We start from the raw sequence: 22,629 nt of genomic DNA, 5'->3' as shown, positions 1-22,629 counted from the left end.
TTGGTTCCTTTTGCCAATGCCAATAGCAACCTTGTGGTCCACCAGCATTTACAAAAAATTGTATAATTGGCACTATTTGATTTGAACCATAGAATTGATTTTCGTTTCATAGGATGGTTGCCATTGCCAATAATCCAAAAGCAAATTTTGATTGGATGGTTGCTCAGGGCAAGAATATTGGTGAGGTATTTTGGGATCATTCTTTGTCAATTTGTTGAAATCTTGAAAGTTCTTGTGGTAACTTCTAGAGGATGGGTTTCCCTCTTGCAAACATTGATAGAAGGGGCCGAGGTATATTCGGATCCTTAATTAAATCCTTCAGGAGCGTTATAATTTATCCAATTTATAAGGTCAAATTAATTTTGCAGGTACCGACTAAAATCAAATTTATCAATGATTTATTGATTTTTTTTTTTTTTTTTTATAAATGATTTATGGATTAAATTGTCTACCAATGTCTTCAGAAATTATAAAATTTTCATTGCTATTATTATTTTTTTTCTTTTTGATAAGATTTTTATTGCCATTATAGGTTTAACTACAATTTTATCACAAAGTTAAATTAAAGCTAAATTAGAATGTAATACATATTACATATTAGATGAATCTAATATTTATGAACCGTAAAAACTAAAAATTGTATCTTTCCTTTTCTTTTTCTTTTTTTTTTTTTTTTCTTTTTTTTTTGAGAAACGTATCTTGCATCCTTATAAACGTTATTCTGTAATGAATATTATATCTATATTTATGTATATATAAAAAGTTACTACATCCGTAAGAGTGATATCAATTTTTCATAGTTAAAAAAATATGCATAACATATTGTATATTATATGTGTACACATTAAAAAACAAAAAACAAAAAAAAAAAAAAAAAACCTCTCATTTACTTATGAAACAAAAAAAATTAAAATACACATTTTCTATAACTAAACATGTAAAACATGTATTGAAAGTTTTCCACACTCTACATATACAAAAATAATTCAATTTGACTAAATTTTAATGTAGGGGGGGGGGGGGGGGGGGACCTAAACCTAAGAAGTAGATTTGAGGAATGGGCACAACTTGGAGTCCAACAAGAGATAAGAGGGACCTCTGAATGGAAAAGGACATTTGAGCCCATGACGGAGGTAACCCGTGGTACCCACCTTCCCCGAGGCTCATTAGGACTCATTATTGAGGTAATCCTAGGAATTCTTCTTTCCCGAGGACTCGAAGACTATCCGAGGAGAAACCTTCCTTTTAGCACGGGGCTACCCACCGTTCACTTCTCTCCCAAGGAACACGTTGAAGAAAATGCAGTGCCCAATGTACAAGTCACCTCCACATTAATGAGCTCCCCTCACCCAATATCAGCCACATTAAATACTGAATGACTGATCAATGTAAACAATAGAAACATCCCCCAAAGGTTTTTTTTTTTAATTATGATTATGAAGTGGCAGGGGAAAAGGCTGATGGGACAAATATCCCCTAAATACAGTTAGAGTAAGACAACTGGAGGATGAAGGGGTATAACTATAAAAGGAGGAAAAGAGGAACAAGAGAGGGGATCTAGAGAAAAAGAGAGGACTTGAGCAAGAACAAGAGAGAGAAAGAGAGCTAGAATTTTCACTTGTATTCTTCCTTTAGAAAGCCATTTTGTACCACGGGAACATCATTTCTTCATATATAAATGCATGATTCAGTCTTTTCTTGTCTTAAGCTATCAACTTAATCTTCCCATTGTGGATTTCTCCTTCCCATTAAACTAACAACTCCTCTGGCCCATGAGTTTGACGTGAGTCACTAGATCTACGTCCACAATACCAAAAATCAAAGACATACATCTTTATTTACTTGATTCACGGATAGTTCACGATAAATGGCATGCTAATGAATCAAGAAAACATTACCAATTTTCCATTGTCCCATAAGTAGTATTACAAGCTCAGAAATCAACTAGTAATGTTGAAGGGCAATATGGTAGTAAACATCTAAAAATTAATATTGGCCTAATGATTTTGACCAAATTGCCAATTATGAGGTACAACATCCACAAACTTCAACGTTTTTCTATCACTAGTAGTCACTAGGAATGACAAGCTTTGCCCTACCAATGGTGTGCCAATCTGCCAATTTTGGCCCCAGTTACGCGACATTTGAATCCACGAAGTACGAGAGCCCTTAATTTTGACATTAGAAACATCACCAGCACCTCCAACATTGTACAACAATACAAGCAAAAAATATGGATTTCCCATTATCTGAAACCTAACCCCCCCATGCTTTTTGCATGGGACTCGGCGATACTTAATAGGGATGATCCCAGCTCTATAATATGCAAGTCTTGTGAACATGGGCATGGACAAGTCAAAGTGTCAAAGTGGGGGGTTGCACCAGTTTGCCCTAGGGTGATTGCTAGGAGGGCATAAATTGGTGGCAGTGACGATTATGGCAGTATTTCGTATGCACCAATGTGGATCATTGACACATATGATCTCGAAACAAGCACCACAAGTGCCTCCATTGTTGAAGAGTGCAGTGCTTAGGGCTGTTGTCGCGAGGCCATAACCTTGTTCAAAAAGATTACCATACCCACAAGCTCCCCCTGTCAGTTATAACCCATCAACATTTTTTTTTACCCATTTGATGCTCGTAAAGAACTTTATGAAACAATTTTGAAAATATATACGGAGATTAAAATAAAACATTTTAAAGTACAAGAAAAATTTTAAAATAAAATATCAAAGGTTAATGACAAAATTTGAAATTTATCAAAGAAAAAATTATCATGATTTTTGGTTCCAACAATGAAAATCTTACATATTATATTAAAATGAAAGCTGAGAGAAAGTTTCATCAAGAATCCATATTAGATTCCAATTGAACTCCAATTTTGTGCTAGATGTTCTTTTACTCGTCTACTAATTAGAAAACAAATGTCTCTATCTTTTAAATGAGTTTCAATTTGTCCGAGAAGTCATTCCATCTCTCATTTTGTATTGTGTATGCTTACACGTAGATTCATATAAAAGGACTTAATCAAAATTTTATTATATGTAAAACTTAGAATGTGTAATACAATAACACTTTCGACCTATTTAAACACATTTAAAACTACTTCTAGCCCATTCTATTTAGATTTCATTTGAAACCACTTCTAATCTATTTAAAACAAATCTAGATTTTTGTACAAAAAATCATATTTATTTCAAATCTAAATTTCAATGAAAAATTATACCATGTTCAAAAAAATTGGTTGTACATATGGTATTTGAAAATTCACACATAAAATAAATTTGTTGCATCACCTTAACAAAAATTAAGTTAAGAAGTATTAAAATTTTTGTTTTTTCTGAAATTAAAAAAAAAAAAAATTGACTAACTTGCATGTTCTACCAATTAATATTTTTTTAGGAGTGGACAATATCTAAGAATGACCATCAATAGTGTTTAACTAGTGTAAAAAATTTAATGTGTCTAATTATGTTTATTTTTTAAATGTATTTATACATGTGCATGGGGCAAAGTTATTTATAATGTCAAAAGCAATTATGGAGAGTTAATATGTGACAGTAAAAGAAACTAGAAGTCTAAGACTTTGTAACAACTCACAAGAAACACAAAACAAATATTACGAGTAATTACACTTCCTTCCCTAAGGTTTTGAAATTGAGACTTCATCCTAAACCTGAAGGGAAAAAACACTCCCCTCCCTAGTTTGAAGAAAGTAATACTCTTCCCTTCCACTAATTTTATTAATGAACTATTCCAAATTTTTATAAGATTCTCTTTATCTAAGTTTGACCAATAAAAAGATCATATTATAAACTCAATACAATTTGGTTTATGTAAACAATTCGACTTAAATTAAAGATTGTGCTACATATTCAGCTGATATTATTCAAATTTAAATTGCAAAACATATGTGCTTACTATCTTATTATGCTAAGGTTTGGTCGCTTTTTAACCTTATTTAGTAAAATGTTGTTATTTTCATGTGTGTGTATGTATTGCTCTCTAAATATATCTTAACAATCTCCTCCCCCAAAAACACATTCGCAAAAAAAAAAAAAAAGGGGTGTGAGTCTTGATTTTTTTTAGTCACACCTTAGTGGCGCTTTGCATCAAAGTTATGAGGTAAAACATGCTGCTTAAGTGGTTACGGTTTTATTGTTGAAAAATGAGTTTGAAACTTTCAAAGTCAATTATTTTATTGGAAAATCTGCCCATATTCAAAAGGTAGATTATTACACATTTTTAACATTAATTTAACAAAATTTGGTTAAACGATAGTCAATGGAGGAAAGTATTTTTCTCCTTCAAGTTTGGGGTGGAGCATTATTCCCCCAAACCTCAAGGCATAGAATGGGAGTATAATTACTCCTATATATTAAGATTGTACACTAGTATTAAAAAAATTTAGGCTTATAGCTAAATTCCTTCCACCTTTAGTTATGACAGAGTGATTATACTTACCCATGGTTGCCCCACCACGCATGTCACCATAGAATGTTGCATGCGCATCAAACCAATTACCATTTATTTTCTCGCCAGTAATGCTACTTCTCCTGCTCATAAAGAGAGTCATGAATATTATGCATGTAAACAAATTTTGAGACCTAGCCATGACTATTGACTGCTAAAGGGAAATAGAAAGAGAAAGAGGAGAGAGACTACTGCATTGTTAAGCAAGGACAAGAAGCTGGTAATTATAGCTATGAAGGGAAACAAATAAGGTTTAAAAATAATATGATATTAATTCTTATAGCCATATAACTCAACAATCATAATAATTAAAATAAGGAATTTATGACTGAGAAAAAATAATTAATGGGAATTAATAACATTGACTTTCTGGCTTAAAAAATAATTAATGAAAGGAATTTATTTATTTATTTATTGTTGAGAGAAGAGGTATACTCTTTAAAGCCTCTCCAATCAGGCTAGTTGAGAGCCAAAAATGGTAAAAAATTAAAGGAGGAAATAAAAAGAGAATTTACATTACAATGCACAAATTTGCAAATATATAAGAGAAGTAGAGAGCCAAAAATGGTAAAAACATTAAAGGAGGAAAGGAAAAGATAAAGGAGAATTTCCATTACACTACAAAAATTTGGCAAATATATACGCGTGAAGTTTTTTTTTGTATTTTTAGTCTGATTTTCACTTATCATATATTTATATGGAAAATTTTTGTTTAAAGAAGAATACATATATGGACAAAGTTTGGCTACAACTCCTACTATAAAAATTGTCCTGATTATATATTTTGAAAATCTAATAGTTGGATTGCATGTTCTTTATATTTTTAACACACACATCAAATGTCGTGTCAATCATATGTTATTTACTATTCGATCTATAAACTTATTTTTTATGTATAACTTGACATACGAAAACTTTAACTTCGCACATTTGATTTATAACATAGTTATTGATTTTTGGTCTTCTGGAAATTTTGCAAACACAGAAGATATAGAAAGAAATTGTAAATTAATGATAGATTTGAAAAAATTCACATCCAATAAAATATATTAAGTGGAGTTGTAGCCATTGACTATAAACAAGTCTACAGCCAAACTTTATCCTCTATAGATACAAGCAAAAGCCTTGTACCTTAACTTATTGGCACTATTTGGTGTTTCTAACAAAGACATTTAGAGTTCAAATTTCCCAAACCCCAATTATCGAATTATCAAAAAAATATATATATATAAATATGAAGGAAAGTGTTTTCCAGAAACTATCAATGTTCCCAAGGCAGTCAAAGACGTCTTAGCAACTATCAACGTCAACATGTCTACCTACCTAATTTTGAAGGTAGGTTACAAATATTTTTTGTTTGCAGTAGATCCTGTAACAAATACTTTATGTTTGTCATAGACGCTGTTTAGGTACTAAAGTGACATTACTATCTTCTAGTTGTTAATGATTTTTTTTTTTATGGTTTGCCCTTATTTTGATTGTATGAGAGAGAGAGAGAGAGAGAGAGAGAGAGAGGATCAACTAGCCAAAGTACTCTAACCTCCTTGGTTGATAGAAATTGTTGCAACCAATATGCAGAAGACCTTCATAAGATAACTAGCTGGTTTTTGAATTTTGAGAATGGAATGTTCATAAATATGCTTCTACTACCTCTTGATATGCCTGAAATCTTTAGGATCTGGCTCACTCAATGTGTCTGCTATTTTTGATATGCTTAGATAGTTGATGAAGGACCTATTAGTTAATGTAGTGCAACTGAAACGGGGGCTTCTAATTGTGTCAACACGTATGTTCCTGCAAAAAACCTTGAAAAGACAGGTTTCCCTTCCATCTAATTCTTATACTCTCTTCTTCAATTTTGTATTGCTTTTATCGATGCTTTTGATATTGTTTTCTTAGTCTTTTGTCCTCCTTCTACACTATAGGCAGGACAAACAATTTATTCTGCAAACCCATTCTATACAAAACAGATTTTGTGTGGATATTATGTTGAATTGCCTTGCCTTTCTGCTGTAGGCAACCAGTTGTTTTAAATCAAGATCCACTTGTATGTATTGATGTTTCTTCTCTAGCGATTTCTTTAATTCCGCCTTCTCAATTCACCCTAATTATAGCCTAAGTTACAAAAAGCCTAAGTATATAGTCTAGCTAATTAAGTTACAAAGCCTAATTCATGCATGGTGAGTTTAATGCACTTAGAAGCATGAAGTAATAACCTTCGGATTCTGAGAACAATGAGCATGTCTTGTATCAAAGTGTGTCTCTCTATTTATATCTGATACTTTGACAATTATTTTAATTTCTTTTGCTACGTGTCTTGTTGCTATTGCTCTCATTTCCATAAACAGTGATTAAAAATCCATCAATAACTATTGTAATGTAACTGGGGGTGGCAATTTGTGTCCACAAGTCGGGTTCATGTCGTGTCAAGCCATGAGTATTCAGCTATATAGATTGATCTGAACTCAACCCATTTAGTAAACGTGTTAGGAACCCTCAACCCCCTAACACGACCTGTTTATTAAACTAATCGACCGAATACAACATGTTTAATCCATTTAATTAACAAGTTATGTAAAGTTAATACAAATCACCCATTTAATAACTTGGTTGATTAATAGGCTATAACTAACCTGAATAACATGTTATTAATTTTCATATATCTAAAATTAAAATACAATTACAACCATAAATATAGTAATAAACATATAATTACAACTATAAATTAAGTAATAATAACAAAAGTTAGAATCTTTATAAACTAAACAAGTCAAACGAGTTCACCTGTTAAACCCAAATATGACTCGTTTATTAAACAGGTCAATCATGTTGACCCGAATATGATCCAAACACATACCCAGAAACCAAAAAAACATAAACAAATAGAGGGGAAGCATGTAAAGAATTAAAATTCTCCATAAATAACACAAAATACAAACGGATTCTAGGTCCTATAAACGGATTAAAATTCTCCAAGTAAACGGATTCGTTTATATAAAAGAAAAAAAAATAAAGGGGAAGCTATACTATCGGGGATGTGTTAGGCGGCTGAGGGAGGGGAGGAGTTCGAGGATGGCCACCGTGGCTATAAAGGAAGGTGGTGGTGGAGGCGGCGAAGTGTAAGGACGATTAGATCGGCCCAATTGACGGTGGAGAGAAAGATGGACAGAGGCGAGATAGTGGGTAAGGCTGGCGACGAGATGGACGGCGTGGAGGTTTAGATCGGTGGACGGTCAAGCTGGATGGCAATAGGATGGGTAGGTCAATTGGCGAGAGAGTGAAAGAGAGTGAGGAATAGCCTTTTTTTCTTCTTTTTTTTTTTTGTATTTGACCCAAGTGAGAGACCGGAAGTTTTGTTTAAGGGTGTGTGGGAGACCAAAATTTTTTAGTGGGAACCTGAAAAGTTGATTGGGAATCCTAAAAATTTTATTGTGGCAAAACTTAGACTTATTGTGGCGGTTTTAAAACAGTTGCAGTAAGTAAATAGACTTATTATGGCGAAATTCTACCTTGTTGCAGTGGTTATCAAAATTGTTGTAATAAGTATTGACAAAGTCAACACCTATTGCAATGGTTTTAAACCGTTGTAATAGATAATAACTACGCAAAGACTTATTACAACGATTTTGACAAATATTGGTACTATCGCAACTTTGCCTAAAACGGTAATATAATTTTCTCTCTCTTATATAATTTGGAAACAATGCAGAAAATTTCTTGAATTGCACATCAAAAACTTTGATGCTAGCAACCACTGAGGTATAATACAATCACAATTATATAATTCTATTTATTTGTTCATTAAACTTATAAAGATATAGTTTAATAGTTCATAAATCTCTTGTTTTGATTATATTTGAAAATATATGAAATTTTCACATTCTTGCTCTAATGGTAGGATGGAATACAAAATTTAGAAAACATCACAAGGCTTTCTTCCGACCAAGAGTTCATTATTCATCTCAAATCTGCAAGCTATGAAGTTCGAGGAGAAACGCACAATAGATTTAATATTGTTTCCATCTTTGATTTGCCAAAAGGAAATGAATGAATACAGGCTACTGTGACAAGTAAATTAATATGTATATGTTTTTGAGAACTTCACTAAAGGTTAAAAAAATAAAAAAATAAAAATTGAAGATCATGGAAGGCAAATAGAGACATAATTGTTACTCAATTACAAAAACACCCCTTCTAAATGAAAATTGCACAAACACCTCAAACTTTGTTAAAATCACACTAAAATCCTAAGTTTTTCAAAATTCTACTTAAGCCTCTGTCGTTCAAAGAAATTACACTTAAGCCCCTACACTTCCTAAAATCACACTTAGGTCATTACACTTTAGAATGATTACACAAATTTCTCTACAATTAATAAAATTACCAAAAATTTCAAATTAAACAGTATAAGATTCTAACTCAATTACTTTAATGTCTTTTTTATGTGTTTTTGAACCTGAAATTAGGGTTTCACATGGTAGATCACTAATTATTCATGTATAATCCATAGAGCAATTGCATCACATCTCATGAGTTGGTGCATACAATTGGCCTTACCTAACTTTTCAAATCTGTGAAGCAATGATCTAAGGAATTTCCTATTTCAAGATTTTATACTTAAATATGTTTGTTTCATTTGACGTTTAAGACGCCTGGACAACGTACGACATGTACCACATAGGAAGCTATCAATGCAATGCACTATGGCAGAGTTTCTTATCACGATGCACCTAAAGCTTAATTCTACCAAATTTTTGCCGTGAAGATAAGACAAAATGTTATCAATTCATCACCATGAAATGGTAAGGATCACATTGCATGTCTCGTGACACACTATTGGTATGGAACTCTACTAGATTTTTACCAAAAAAATATAACAAAACGTTACTAAATTTTTAACAAGCTAGAAATACAAGTAGAGGCCATGAAATGCCACCATTTGTTTTTTTTTAGAACGATTTCAAATTAAAAACTGCAAAAGCCTATTTCCCTTAAAGTATTGAACACCCAATCCAGGAAAACCATCAATGCCACCTATTTGTATCATTCTTGATGCAGATACATAACAATGGACATTGCTCCCCAAAAAACAAGAGCCAATATTTTAATTTACCTTTCATTTTAATTTACCTTTCATTTGAGAAGAGAGGTAGTATTGCAAGACAAATGTTATGTAGTGCCTATTACCTTCCTCACGATCAATTGAATTTTTGTACTCATATTTCTAGTTTGAGATATGATTTTGACCCATACATAGTTGAAGAGAATTTGTGAATTTAGGTAGATTTTAGTTCATTTCGGCCCACTTCGGTCCACTTTAGTCAATTCAGCTCATTCGGCCCACTTCGGTCCTATATTTATGCTTGGTGTTATACCGTAACAATTATCAATTGTTCTTATTCCAACACATATGCAGTCATCTCTCAAGGCCTTCACAACTTTAGGGACTGGCCATTGCTACATAACAAGAATCTTCTTAGGGTCAGTTCTAACTCCCTCACCAGAGATAAGGTGTCCAAGGTACTCCACCTCATTAGTAGCAAACATGCACTTGGACTTTTTAGCATAAAGTTGATGCTTTGCCAATGTTTCCAAAACTAATCTGAGATGACCAATGTGATCCAAAAGAGACTTGCTATATACTAGGATGTCATCAAAGAATACAAGGACAAACTGCCTCAAAAATGGTCTAAAAATAGCATTCATTAAGGATTGGAAGGTAGAGGGGGCATTGGTCAATCCAAATGGCATAACCAAGAATTCATAATGCCCCTCATGTGTCCTAAAAGTAGTTTTGTGTAAATCCTCTTGCTTCATTCTGATTTGATGGTAACCAGACCTCAAATCCAACTTAGAAAACACACAAGCACCTCCCAATTCATCCAACAACTCATCAATGACAGGAATAGGATATTTGTCTTTAATAGTATCTTGATTTAAAGCTATATAGTCAATACATATTCTCCATGAACCATCAGCCTTCCTAACTAGAAGAACAGGAGATGCAAATGGATTGCAACTATGCCTAATTGAACCTACAGAAAGCAACTCCTTGACTATTTTTTCAATTTCATTCTTTTGGTAAAAGGGGTACATATATGGTCTTTGGACAATGGCTTGGGCACCCTCCTTGAGCTGAATCTAATGCTCATGCCCCCTATTAGGAGGTAAGCCCACAGGTGTGGCAAATACTGCCTCAAATTCCTTCAACAAAGCAACAACCTATGTAGGAATCTGAGCAACAGCCTCTACAGTCTGAGTGGAATCAGAAATCTGCAAAACCAAACCCCTTTTAACAAGTTTCTTCAAGAAATGAACCCCATCTTGAATGAGATTACCTTCTGCTCCCTTTAAACCATGGAGAAGTAAAGACCCTTGACCATACAAGAAGCACATGGTTAGCAATTTGAAGTCCCATTGGATAACCCCAAGGTTGCTCAACCACTAAGTACCTAAGATCAAGTCACACCCTCCCATAGGCAAAACATGCAGTTGAATCAAAAATTGATGTCCCTGCAACACAATAGGAATATCTTTGCACAAGCCATGAGTTCTAAGCACCTCACCATTAGCAACCTCTATCTCCAAGATTTGTGTATTTTCCATAGGTATATGCAACTAAGAAAATAATGCAATATCAACAAAGTTGTAGGTGCTACCTGAATCTATCAAAATTATCACAAACTTATGCTGGACTTTACCCCTCATTCTCATGGTACCAGAAGTAGGAGTACCACTTAGAGCATAGGGTGTAATACCAGCCTCCTCAACACCACTATCTTGACAATCCAAAGAGTTTTCAGATGCATAACTACCAATACTATCATCTAACTCAGTAATGTGCAATCCTGGATTAGCATTAGGCATAAACTCCACACAATCAAGAAGAAATAGCATGGCATTTTTACACTTATGACCAGGACCCCATTTCTCATCACAATTGTAACATAAACCCTTTTTCTTTCTTTCCTCCATTTGAGCAGGAGATATTCTCTTAATGGGTAACCTATTATTCTTAGCATCTGTCAGAGTTGGTATTTTATTAGGTGGACCAAGAATGGAGGACTTACCTGGTTCTAATTGATTCTTGGAACTCTTTTTATAGCTCCAATTGTACTCCTCTTGAATCTTGGACAACCCAAAAGCCTCATTCAGTGACTGAGGATTAAGCATTCGTACAGTAAGTCTAATCTCATCCTTCAACCCACTAATGAAGCAACTCAGTTTATGTGCAGATGAAAGACCCTTGATCCTGTTTGACAAAACTTCGAATGGGCCTTATACACTGCCACAGAAGAGGTCTGTCTCAATCTTGTTAGTGTTTCCATAGGGTCATAATATGCAGTGGTACCAAACCTCACATGCAAAGCTTGAATTAGAGAATCCCAATCATGAAACACCCCTATTTCCTCACCTTCTTGGAACCAAATCAGGGCCTCACCTTCCAAATGAAATGAAGCTAACATCAACTTTTCTCCAATGGGGGTGTCATAGTATCTGAAATATTGATTAGCCTTGTAAATCCAACTCGCAAGATCTTCCCTAAAGAATCATGGAAATTCCAATTTCATAGTGCGAGATACAGGTTATAATGCAGAACCAAAATTAGGGTTCATATTCTCACCATTTCTTTAAGACTGGAATCCCTATGAACCTTGATCAAAAGAACTTAATTTTTGTAACACCATATTCAACTGTTGACTCATCATATGCAGTGGTACCAAACCTCACATGCAAAGCTTGAATTAGAGAATCCCAATCATGAAACACCCCTATTTCCTCACCTTCTTGGAACCAAATCAGGGCCTCACCTTCCAAATGAAATGAAGCTAACATCAACTTTTCTCCAATGGGGGTGTCGTAGTATCTGAAATATTGATTAGCCTTGTAAATCCAACTCGCAAGATCTTCCCTAAAGAATCATGGAAATTCCAATTTCATAGTGCGAGATACAGGTTATAATGCAGAACCAAAATTAGGGTTCATATTCTCACCATTTCTTTGAGACTGGAATCCCTATGAACCTTGATCAAAAGAACTTAATTTTTGTAACACCATATTCAACTGTTGACTTATCTCATTCAGAGTTCTTGTGTGAATTTCTTGTATAGTTCGCATCTCTTGGAATAGAGGTTAGCTTCACCTCCAAAACAAGAGTATTGGAATAGAGGAATAGAGAGAAATAGGAAGATAAAGAGTAGAGATGTTAAGAGAGATTGAGGTAGAGGAGAATGATACTAATTCATCAATCAATTGCTTAAGTCTGTTACAATCTCACTCATCCTCTCTTATACAAGATCAATTATGTCTATCTGACTCTGCCACTCACCCTAACCAACTAACTACGCATAGCTTCCCTTAAGTGCCACTAACCACACCCAATCCTCTTAACCCAACTTAACTAACTATGGTCAACTTACAAGCCTCATACAGTAGTAAAGCATACCACAATATAGTAATATTGAATTACAATGTTTATCACAACAATACTACACTACACAGTAATGATCCTAACACTTGCTTCCATCTCCAAAGGTGACAGTACTATCTTTCCTTCAAAAAAAGTCTTGAACAAAGCTTTTTTACTTGTCATGGGTCTAGAACAACCACTATCCAAATATCACATGCCTTTAAAGCAATTAAAGTAGTATAACAAACATAATTATTGAAAGAAGTAGTTATACGTAAATATTCAAGGATAGGATTAGCACATTTAAAAAGCCATATAGTCCAAGATGAAATAGATTCAATTTTCATCCTAGTTGCTTTCAAGAAGCGAGACACAAGAATCCATGACAACAGGGGTCACGGATCCACTCTAGGTTCAGAAACCTAAAAACAAGAGCTAAGCTGCTCTATACCACTTGTTTGTTCGATTAGACCCCTTAAACCAGATTGTTTAACCTAATATATTAACCAAGAGATTGTTTAAATTTATTATTTAGATCTAGATTAAACAAGCATAAATCATATTATGCACAAATGTGGAAAAGTAAATAACACCACAATATGATGACCTAGGAAAACCGATGAAAATAACCGTTTCAAGGTAAAAACCTAGGAAAGATTTAACCTAACTATCCTCAAGGTAAAGTAAATCCATTATAAGAGAATTGAAGTTTTTACAATCAGATTTAACCTTAAATCTATTGCTACCTCATGTAGTAACTTATTGACACGACTACATGCAAGTTCCAAATCCACAGACTCCTTCTTTTCTTGGATTTACACCAACACAAGCCGCCTTGCTTGTGACTTTGAGATCCTACTCAAAGGTTCAGCAACATAAACTCTCCTGTTTGTAACTCCAAGACCACCCTTGAAGGTTTAGATCGTCAGCAATTGTTGATCTTGTAGCAGCAACTTCAGATCTACTGAAACTAATGATATGAGAATAATTTCCGACAGTGACTTTGAAAGAGGAAGGGACAATACCTTTTAAATCTCACAAGAGCACCTCCAAAGTCTCTCAAAAGTCTTCAAAATGTGGCTAGGGTTTCCCTTTTATATGTGGAGAAGTTTAGATGAAACCTAAAACGTTTTCGCGAGCTTGGGCTTATTTAAAATTCTATAGAAAAACTAGACCTACGATTTTCAATTGGTCGAGCCTAATTCCTGGTCGGTCGAGCAAGGTAGAACCACACTCCCTTTTTTTGCAATCAACTGGACTTACACCTTAAAACAATCACTTTTAAACATTGCCTAAAAACTTAGTTTAGACATGTTTTGTTCTCGGTTTGCCAATACAATGCAAAAGTGATTTTAAATATTTCAATCTAAAGCTATAAAACCTAACAATAAATATTTATATATATATAAAAGTGAAGCTTCCTCGCATGCATGGCTGCTGTCTTATGTACACTGATGCGGATGCACTGACCATTCAATAACGTTTGAAATAATGTGTAGGATTGATGAGTTTTAGATATAGCGTTTAATATTATTCGATCAGGTGCAGAGAATCATCATGTTGAATGGGTCAAGAATCATCAAGATGGGCTATAGCAATTTCCCAATTGTCTGTTCTGGAAGAACCAAGCACAAGAAATATTTTTCCTTCTGGAACGAAGGTCCTTTTACACTCGGGATAGAAAGATCAGAAAACTCGCGTGGTGAGACTTCTACGCAGCTCACGTAATGGAACGGGAATACACCCTGGCAGACAATTAATGCACATGTACGGCAAACGAAAAAAAAAAAAAAAGTTGACCAAAACTAAGGATTTACATTAAGTTATAATGATGTTTGATTTACATTAAGTTATTTCTTTGACATTTTTATTCTGTGTCAAGTGTCCTTTTGATCAGTCTCATTTTTTTTTTGGGAGAAAAAAAAAGGTGGAGTTATTAGTACGAGGTATACGTAAGTAAATTACTATAAAAAGGGAGCCAAAAGAAAGGAGTATAGTCTATCCATAGATTCATATTTTGCTGCCGAAGGAGACAAAGTTTGACAATCTTGTTTTGTCCTGAAGAAAAACTAACACCCTTCCCAGTACGTGGCCTTATGCACGAGTTAGTTTAATTTCACAGAAAGCACGAGTTTATTTAATGTCATAGAAAGCACGAGTTTGGCCTCATGCACGAGTTTATTATGGCATGAGTTTCCAAGCTGAACTTTGGGCCTTAAGGGATGGTCCGATCATCTGTCAAAACCTTCAAATCAATGCTCAAAAAATTGAGTTGGATGCTAAAATTATTGCTGAATTGATGACTAATTCTAGTAACTCTAACGCTGTAAACTCTGCTATGGCGGCTGACTGCAGGCTTCTAATTTCCCAAGTTCCGCAAGTTAAAGTGATGCCGGGAAACAAACCGCTGTGCTGATGGTCTTGCTAGAGTAGGAAACAAAGAGCTTGATGCTGATATAATGTATTACAGTACCCCCCTCCCTGTTTGCGTGACTGTTATCTTTCGGATTTGTATGGTCTGTACCATGTTAGGCTATGTCCTAACTCTGATGATGTTGCTGCGTTTCTTTTTTAGTTGAATGAATTTTCCTTTTAACCAAAAAAAGGAAAAAAAAAAAAAAAAAAAATAGAAAGCTTCATCCCTCATGCAGGCATATAGAATATGCGCAATGTGAATAGACAAAAAAATGAATTTCTGGGTCTTATCAATACGGCTACCACCCTCCCCATCTTTTCCACAAAGTGAATTATGGCATATAGAATTTGCGCAATGTCCATTATCTCTATTCAATTGAGACATATGCACGTTCAACATATTTAGCTGTTAGTCAAAAAGTTGTACTCAAATGGTTATATATTCCAATTACATGTTTCATTACACTTAAGGTTAAGTGTGCATCAAAATATTATATTTAAATAATAATTCTAATGACATATGTTTCATCAAACTAAAATATGCATAAAAAATTGTACTTTACTGACTTTTCTAATCTATTTCATAAAGCTCACTCACCTACCTTTCTCTCCATTGCTTATAAATACCGTGGCCTTGAAGGGTTTCTACATCACGCTCAAAAAGTTCACAGACAACAAATCCCATCATACCATTCAAAACTTAGACTCCTCCTTGAACATAGAAAAAATATGTCTATCCAAGTCTCAGGGGCTCCATCCCAAAATGCCAAATCAGAGGTTGTTCGCCGGACAGCAAATTTCCATCCAAGCATTTGGGGTGACCGTTTCATCAGCAATACTTCTGTAGACAAGGTAACAAGATTATTTGCTACCCTAGTTTATGAAAATTACGTAGTAAAATTTATAATATTTTTAGCATTTTTTGTTACAATGTAATTATTTGTTCATGCAACTCATGGTGTAGGATATTCATTTCCGTAAAGTATGTGAAGTTGAAGAGCTGAAAGATGAGGTGAGAAATGAGCTTTTTGCCACAGGTCATCTTTCACAACAGCTGGGTTTAATTGATGCACTCCAACGCCTTGGCGTCGCTTACCACTTTGAAAGAGAAATCCAAGAAGCTCTAGAACATATATACATGACTTTTAACAACAAAATTGATGTTGATGATCTCTACAAAGTTTCCCTCAGTTTTCGACTGCTACGCCAAGAAGGATTTAAGGTTTCATGTGGTAAGACCCGTGTATGATTAATTTCATCATGTAATAGCAAGTTAAAGACATTTTTTTTTTTTAATAAAACAAGCTTGGTTCTTGCTAAATAGATGTTTTCAAAAAGTTCAAAGACGAAGATGGTCAATTCAAGGAAAGCTTGACCAATAACATTGAAGGCATGCTAGCCTTCTATGAAGCTACACATCTGAGGATGCATGGAGAAGACATTCTTGATGAAGCCCTTGAGTTCACTACCACTCACCTTAAGTCCATAGCATCCCTTATAGGCAATCCGTTGGCAGCACAAATAACTTGTGCCCTAAAGCAGCCCTTGCACAAGGGCATACCACGGCTAGAGGCTCGGAAATATATTTCTTTCTATGAACAAGATGCTTCACATAACAAAGTTTTGCTCAAGCTTTCAATATTAGATTTCAATCTAGTGCAGTCATTGCACAAAGAGGAACTTAGTTATATCACAAGGTAATTAGTTCTAAAACCATGATCCAAAAAGACAAAGTATGAATATTTTTCAAAATAATGAAGAGAATACTACAAATTTTACCATATAAACCTTGCAAAATAGCGTGTTACAAATTATTAAAAAAAAAAAAAAAAGAAGGTCAAATTACAATTTACCTACTTGTAGTTTGGCTGAAATTTAAGTTACCTACTTGTGGTTTAAAATTTGATACTTTACCCACCTAAGGTTTGACCAAAATTTAAGTTGTCTACATGTGTTTTGAAATCCCATGATGTAAGTGTTACACTAGATGTTTTTTTTTTTTTAATTATTATGTTTTTTGTGGTTTTGGAGGAAAAAAACATAAAAGTGAAGCAAAATCACATATTTAGCCATGTTTTTAAAAGAAGTGGTTAAGAAAATCTAACTGAACTAACCTTAAGTGGGTAAAGTGACAAATTCAAAGTACAGGTAAGCAACTTAAATTTCGACCAAAACACCGTAATTTACCCAAAATATTAATTCAAAATTCATTTATTAGATTGTTGAAGTGGTATATAGTAGTAATCATATTCTTGATACAACAATTCATTAGTTTTTTGTAGTAAAATTTATAGCAACCCTAGCATTTTGCTATAAATATTTGGTTACTTACAATCAATTAATATTAATTGTTATATTCAAATTGTAGGTGGTGGAAAGATTTAGATTTTGCAACGAAGCTACCTTTTGCAAGAGATAGGATTGTTGAATTATACTTTTGGATAGTCTCGGTCTACTTTGAGCCCCAATATTCACTTGGAAGAAAAATATTATCCAAAGTTATTTCCATGACATCTATTCTAGACGATATATATGATGCTTATGGCACACTTGAAGAACTCGAACCCTTTACAAAAGCAATTGAGAGGTTCATAAATTGAATTAATTAATATATATGTTAAGACTACGATGTATAATGTCAATCTAACTTTTGTAATTGGAACATGATATTTTCAGGTGGGATATTAGCTGCATAGATCAACTTCCAGAATACATGCAAATATGCTGTCGTGCACTCTTTGATGTATTCGAAGAAATTGAAAATGAGTTGGCCAAGAAAGAAAGATCATACCGTGTTAGCTATGCAAAAGATGCTGTAAGCGTCAAGTAACTTAACTTTTCATGTTTTTTTGTCTACTTTTTCATGCTATGTACTTATTTCATTCATGTTGTTTAAACCTTAGATGAAACGTTTGGTTCGGGCCTACTTTGATGAAGCCAAATGGTTCTACCAAAATTACATCCCAACAATGGAGGAGTATATGCATGTTGCACTTAAAAGTTCTGGTTACCCTATGCTCACAGCTATCTCTTTCCTTGGCATGGGTGACATTGTTACAAAAGAGGCATTTGATTGGATCTTCAGCAACCCTAAGATTATTACAGCTTCATCCGTAATTGTTAGACTCATGGATGACATGAAGTCACATAAGGTATGTGATCAAAAAATCTTATCAAGTTTCACAAGCTAGTGTGAGAGGTCTATTTCATATGTGTTTCCAACTTTCTACTTACCCTTTTGAAAAACTCTGTACGTAGTTTGAGCAAGAGAGAGGGCATGCTCCCTCAGCAGTCGAATGCTACATGAAGCAACATGGTGTCTCAGAGCAAGTAGTCCATGAAGAATTCAACAGGCAAGTTGCTAATGCATGGAAGGACATTAATGAGGAGTATATAAGACCTACTGTTGTTCCCATGCCTCTACTTATGTGTGTTCTTAATCTTACACGAGTAGTAGATGTCATTTACAAGGAAGGGGATAACTACACGCATGTTGGAAAAGAGATGAAAGACAATATTGCATCAGTGCTTCTAGACCCAATACCAATATAAATGGGGTGACAAAATAAGTATCTGCATAAAGAATAAAGGACTTGTCCATCAAAAAATAAATAAAATAAAGGACTTGAATAGGATCCAAGTCTGTTGATGTTCTAATATATATAGGGCCCATTTATATTGAAGATAAAAGGAAAATCTTTGTTTTTTTTTTTTTTTTTTTTTTTTGGATAAGCCGCTGGTTTCTTATTTAATAATGTAGCACTATGTTTATAATGATTATGGAATTTACTGTTGGTATATTTCTATGGGAGATTATAATTATTGTGCCATATTAGTGGGGGTGGGTACGTAAAGTTTATCTTAATAATTATCAAGTTATTATCTTTTGCTTCCCTACACTACCGTTTATTATATATTGTGACGAAGCGAGGATAGCTGAGAGGTTAAGGAAGCTCTTTGTAAACACAATTAGCACCATTTGGTATAATAGAACCTCTAGTGAGATAAGAATAATTATACTTTATGAATAACCAACCCTTGTATAGTTGCATTTTTATTACAAAGAATCATTTTTTTTCTTCTTATTAATAATTATTATTTTAAAAAATTATTCCTTAAAAAAAATCCTTAACAAATAGTTATTCTTTAATCTACGTAACAACTTCAACAAATAAAATTCAAATAAATAGTGTGATGCAACATATCAAAAAAAGAAAATTAAAAAAAAAAAAAAAAATTTGCATACAACCATTATCCTCCTGGGTTTTGTTTATGCCATCAAGGCATCTACAAATGGAACCATCATCTTTTGTTTAGAATCATCAACAAATGGAACCTGATAATGAAAACCATTTTTTTTTTCCGTGGCTTTGTCATTAACAATCTCTCTTTCTTCAACATTGAATTTTTTCCCCTTTTTTTCCTTGTGTTGTGTTTATGCCATACAGGTTACCTCATATACATAGTCAAGGAAATCACAGTAATCTTGACTTTTATTTTCTGCTAAATATCTCTGGATTGATTTTGTTTACATTTAAATATTTTGTTTTAATTACTTTATAGAAATTATAGTAAACTATAAACCCATTTGTGGCTAGGTTTATTTTGACTTTATCGCTTTATTATCTAACAGTGTGAAATACCCTCAGTTAGACCTCTTTAAACCGTTATCCCCCCCCCCCCCAACAAAAAAAAAAAAAAAAAAAAAAAAAAAAAAAAAACCACCTCAAAACAAAAAATACATTAAAAAAAAAAAAAAATCAAAACTTTAGAGTTTTGTAAAAATCACACAAACTATATCTCTATGCCATCCCCTCTCTTTTCTCTCTTCAAATCTCATATATCTATATCTCATCTTCAAACACATCATGCTAAAAAATTAGCTATTTATCAAGCTTGTATCATTCAACCACAACTCGAGACAACAGGTGGAGAATGAGCTCAGTTAACAAAAAAGAGCAATAGTAAACATAAACAATCAAAGACACATTTGAAAAAACCTCAATCCAAAGTCCAAACACAAGGAAAATCCAATATCAAATTTACCTCTAGAGTAGAAAATGCTAGAGAGAGCAATCAATATCTCCTTCCACACCATACGGGGCCCACAACCAATCTCTGAACAGGGTTTGGTTGTAAGACTCACGGCTTCTTTTTCTGTTATGTTGAGACCATTTCCTTTTCATTCTTTCGAGTTCAAGCTTTACCAAGTAATGATGCTTGAACCAATGAGTGATCATCTTCGACAGAAATAGATCCATCTTTCTTTCTCTCTCTGTGTTACCTACCCAAATGGAAGTTCAATTTGTTACCCAAAGTCCTATTCTAGAAAGCATCGGCAATTACAGATTGGTTCTATCATAGGAGGATGAAAGACTGGATATGTTGTTGGGGAAGTGGCAGTCGTAGGACTCTTCTACTTGAGAGGAAATGGTGGTGGCAGAGGGGAGGAATAAGCTTGGTTAACAAAAACAATCATGAGAGAAGAAAAATCAAGAGAGAAGAAGAAGGTGAAAGTGTCCAAATTTGCTGATCAAAAAGCGTGTTGGGGTACAGGGTCAAAGCATACGTGTGTCGATTTCTTTTTCCGTGTTTAGAGCATTCACATCCGGTTTCTTCAAAAAACTTCATTTTACCATCTTAGAAGTTACTTTATCTATTATACCATACCATTTTATAATACACCTAACATCCCAACTTTTATTTTCCTATTTAATCCATTAAAATAATATATACTACCAAATAAAATAATGTAATCTAATCTCTCTCTCTCTCATCTCCCCCATCACTCTAACTATCTTTTCCTCATTAACTCTCTCTTTCAACCATCCATCACCACCACATTTGCCACAAGAAACCCACCACCACCACCATGAAAAAAAACCCACTCTACCGCCATGAACAAAACCCATAAAATCCACCACCACCTCCACCCACAAAACCCACAAAGCCACCACTAAAAAACCCACCAAACACCAGTCACAACCATGGTGAGAATCAACGGACAGAATCAAACCTTAATCAAACCCAAATCAAAACCCACCACCCCATATCTAGATGGACACCCACCAAACACTGCGGCCACAGCAAGAACCACCAAGAAAACTCCACAAGAAACTGACCACCATGCCCCCACCAAACCTAAAAACCACACAACAGTCAAACATAGACACTGGTTGCAACAACCACAAACAAACAAACAAACAAAAAAAAAAAAGACACTCTCGACACCGATCTCTATGCTGATCTCCATCGTGCTAACCTCCATGTCGCCACACCAATCTCAGCCGCGCACCCGCCTGTGAGAGACCGCACCCCCGGCCCGTTTTTATAAGATGTTGGGCCAAACCCACGTGAATGGGTAGAGTCGTGTTATTACCTCTCAAAATGGAGGTTCGACTAGTTATATTTTCCTCTTTAGATTAAAGGTTTTACAATAAAGTCGTCACTTATTTAATTATTGGAAAAATAAGAAAACCATAATTGAAAAATTTCTCATTTTATTAATTTCAAATTGAATTTACATTGACCATAGGAAAATTACATGACTTTGGTCCTAGATACAATCTAAGATAAAGTACATGGCTCTGTTTCCTAGTTACAATCTAAAAATCGAAAATTACATGGATAAGCATTTGATCTACTAACCCTTGATCTAAGCTCGGAGGCTATGTTACAAGGTGGGAAGGTGTTAGGCACCCACCTTGCCCAGTGAAACTAGTCTTCTAGACTATGGTGGCCAACATTCATATCATATCATCCAATATGTCAATCAATTTATATGTTGAATTTAAAGTGTGTACGTGTGATAAAATCCTAATTCAATTTATTAAGTATTGTATTTGGATTGAAAAATAAATTTTAGTGAATGTGTGTGTATGGTAATATCCTAGATTCAAGGACTTGAAAGAATTATGAAACAAACATATTTTTCATATTTTTGATGTGGATTTAAGATTAAACCTAGTGATATGCATGAACATGTGATAAACAACCAAGAACATGTGATGAACACATAAGAACAATTAAGAACATTCAAATATATTCAAGGGAAATATCATGCTTTAATCTTAAATTCTCATCATGGCAACATAAACAAACAGTTAGGGAAGGGGATTATACCTTCATGCAAGATCCATATGGTGGAGAAGGGGACTCTTGATGGAGGTCCTAAGGGTGGAGAAAAAGAAGAGTTAGGAGAGGGAGAGTGAGTCTCACTCAATACCTTGAGTTTTAGGAAGACCAAGATATGACAAAACTATTCAACTTCATTAGAACTCAAGAGAAGAAAAGAGAGGGGGGTTATTTGTGTCTTTGGAATGAAGGAGATA

General features: G+C 34.2%; 1 protein-coding gene and 1 pseudogene across 1 annotated transcript; one reads left to right on the top strand and one right to left on the bottom strand.

Moving 5' to 3' along the window:
* Positions 1-1,979: 1,979 nt before the first annotated feature.
* Positions 1,980-8,618, bottom strand: LOC126694660 (expansin-A22-like; annotated as a pseudogene).
* Positions 8,619-15,957: 7,339 nt separating this feature from the next.
* Positions 15,958-19,098, top strand: LOC126694656 (sesquiterpene synthase 2-like). The gene is made up of 7 exons (XM_050391032.1): positions 15,958-16,150; positions 16,263-16,530; positions 16,623-16,995; positions 17,667-17,885; positions 17,975-18,113; positions 18,202-18,450; positions 18,557-19,098. Exons 1-7 carry the CDS (start codon positions 16,028-16,030, stop codon positions 18,848-18,850), a joined length of 1,665 nt encoding a protein of 554 aa, XP_050246989.1. The 5' UTR covers positions 15,958-16,027; the 3' UTR covers positions 18,851-19,098.
* The last annotated feature ends 3,531 nt before the right edge of the window (positions 19,099-22,629 follow it).

Source organism: Quercus robur, chromosome 8 (assembly GCF_932294415.1).
Source record: "Quercus robur chromosome 8, dhQueRobu3.1, whole genome shotgun sequence".
Taxonomy (NCBI): Eukaryota; Viridiplantae; Streptophyta; class Magnoliopsida; order Fagales; family Fagaceae; genus Quercus; species Quercus robur.
This window is presented reverse-complemented; position numbering and strand designations above follow the sequence as displayed.

Bases quoted from the DNA above. Each gene is read 5' to 3' on its own strand.
- LOC126694656 (XM_050391032.1), top strand. From the start codon at position 16,028: ATGTCTATCCAAGTCTCAGGGGCTCCATCCCAAAATGCCAAATCAGAG. The intron at 16,996-17,666 runs GTAATTAGTTCT...TTCAAATTGTAG, and splicing joins GAACTTAGTTATATCACAAG to GTGGTGGAAAGATTTAGATT. The intron at 18,114-18,201 runs GTAAGCGTCAAG...TTTAAACCTTAG, and splicing joins TTAGCTATGCAAAAGATGCT to ATGAAACGTTTGGTTCGGGC.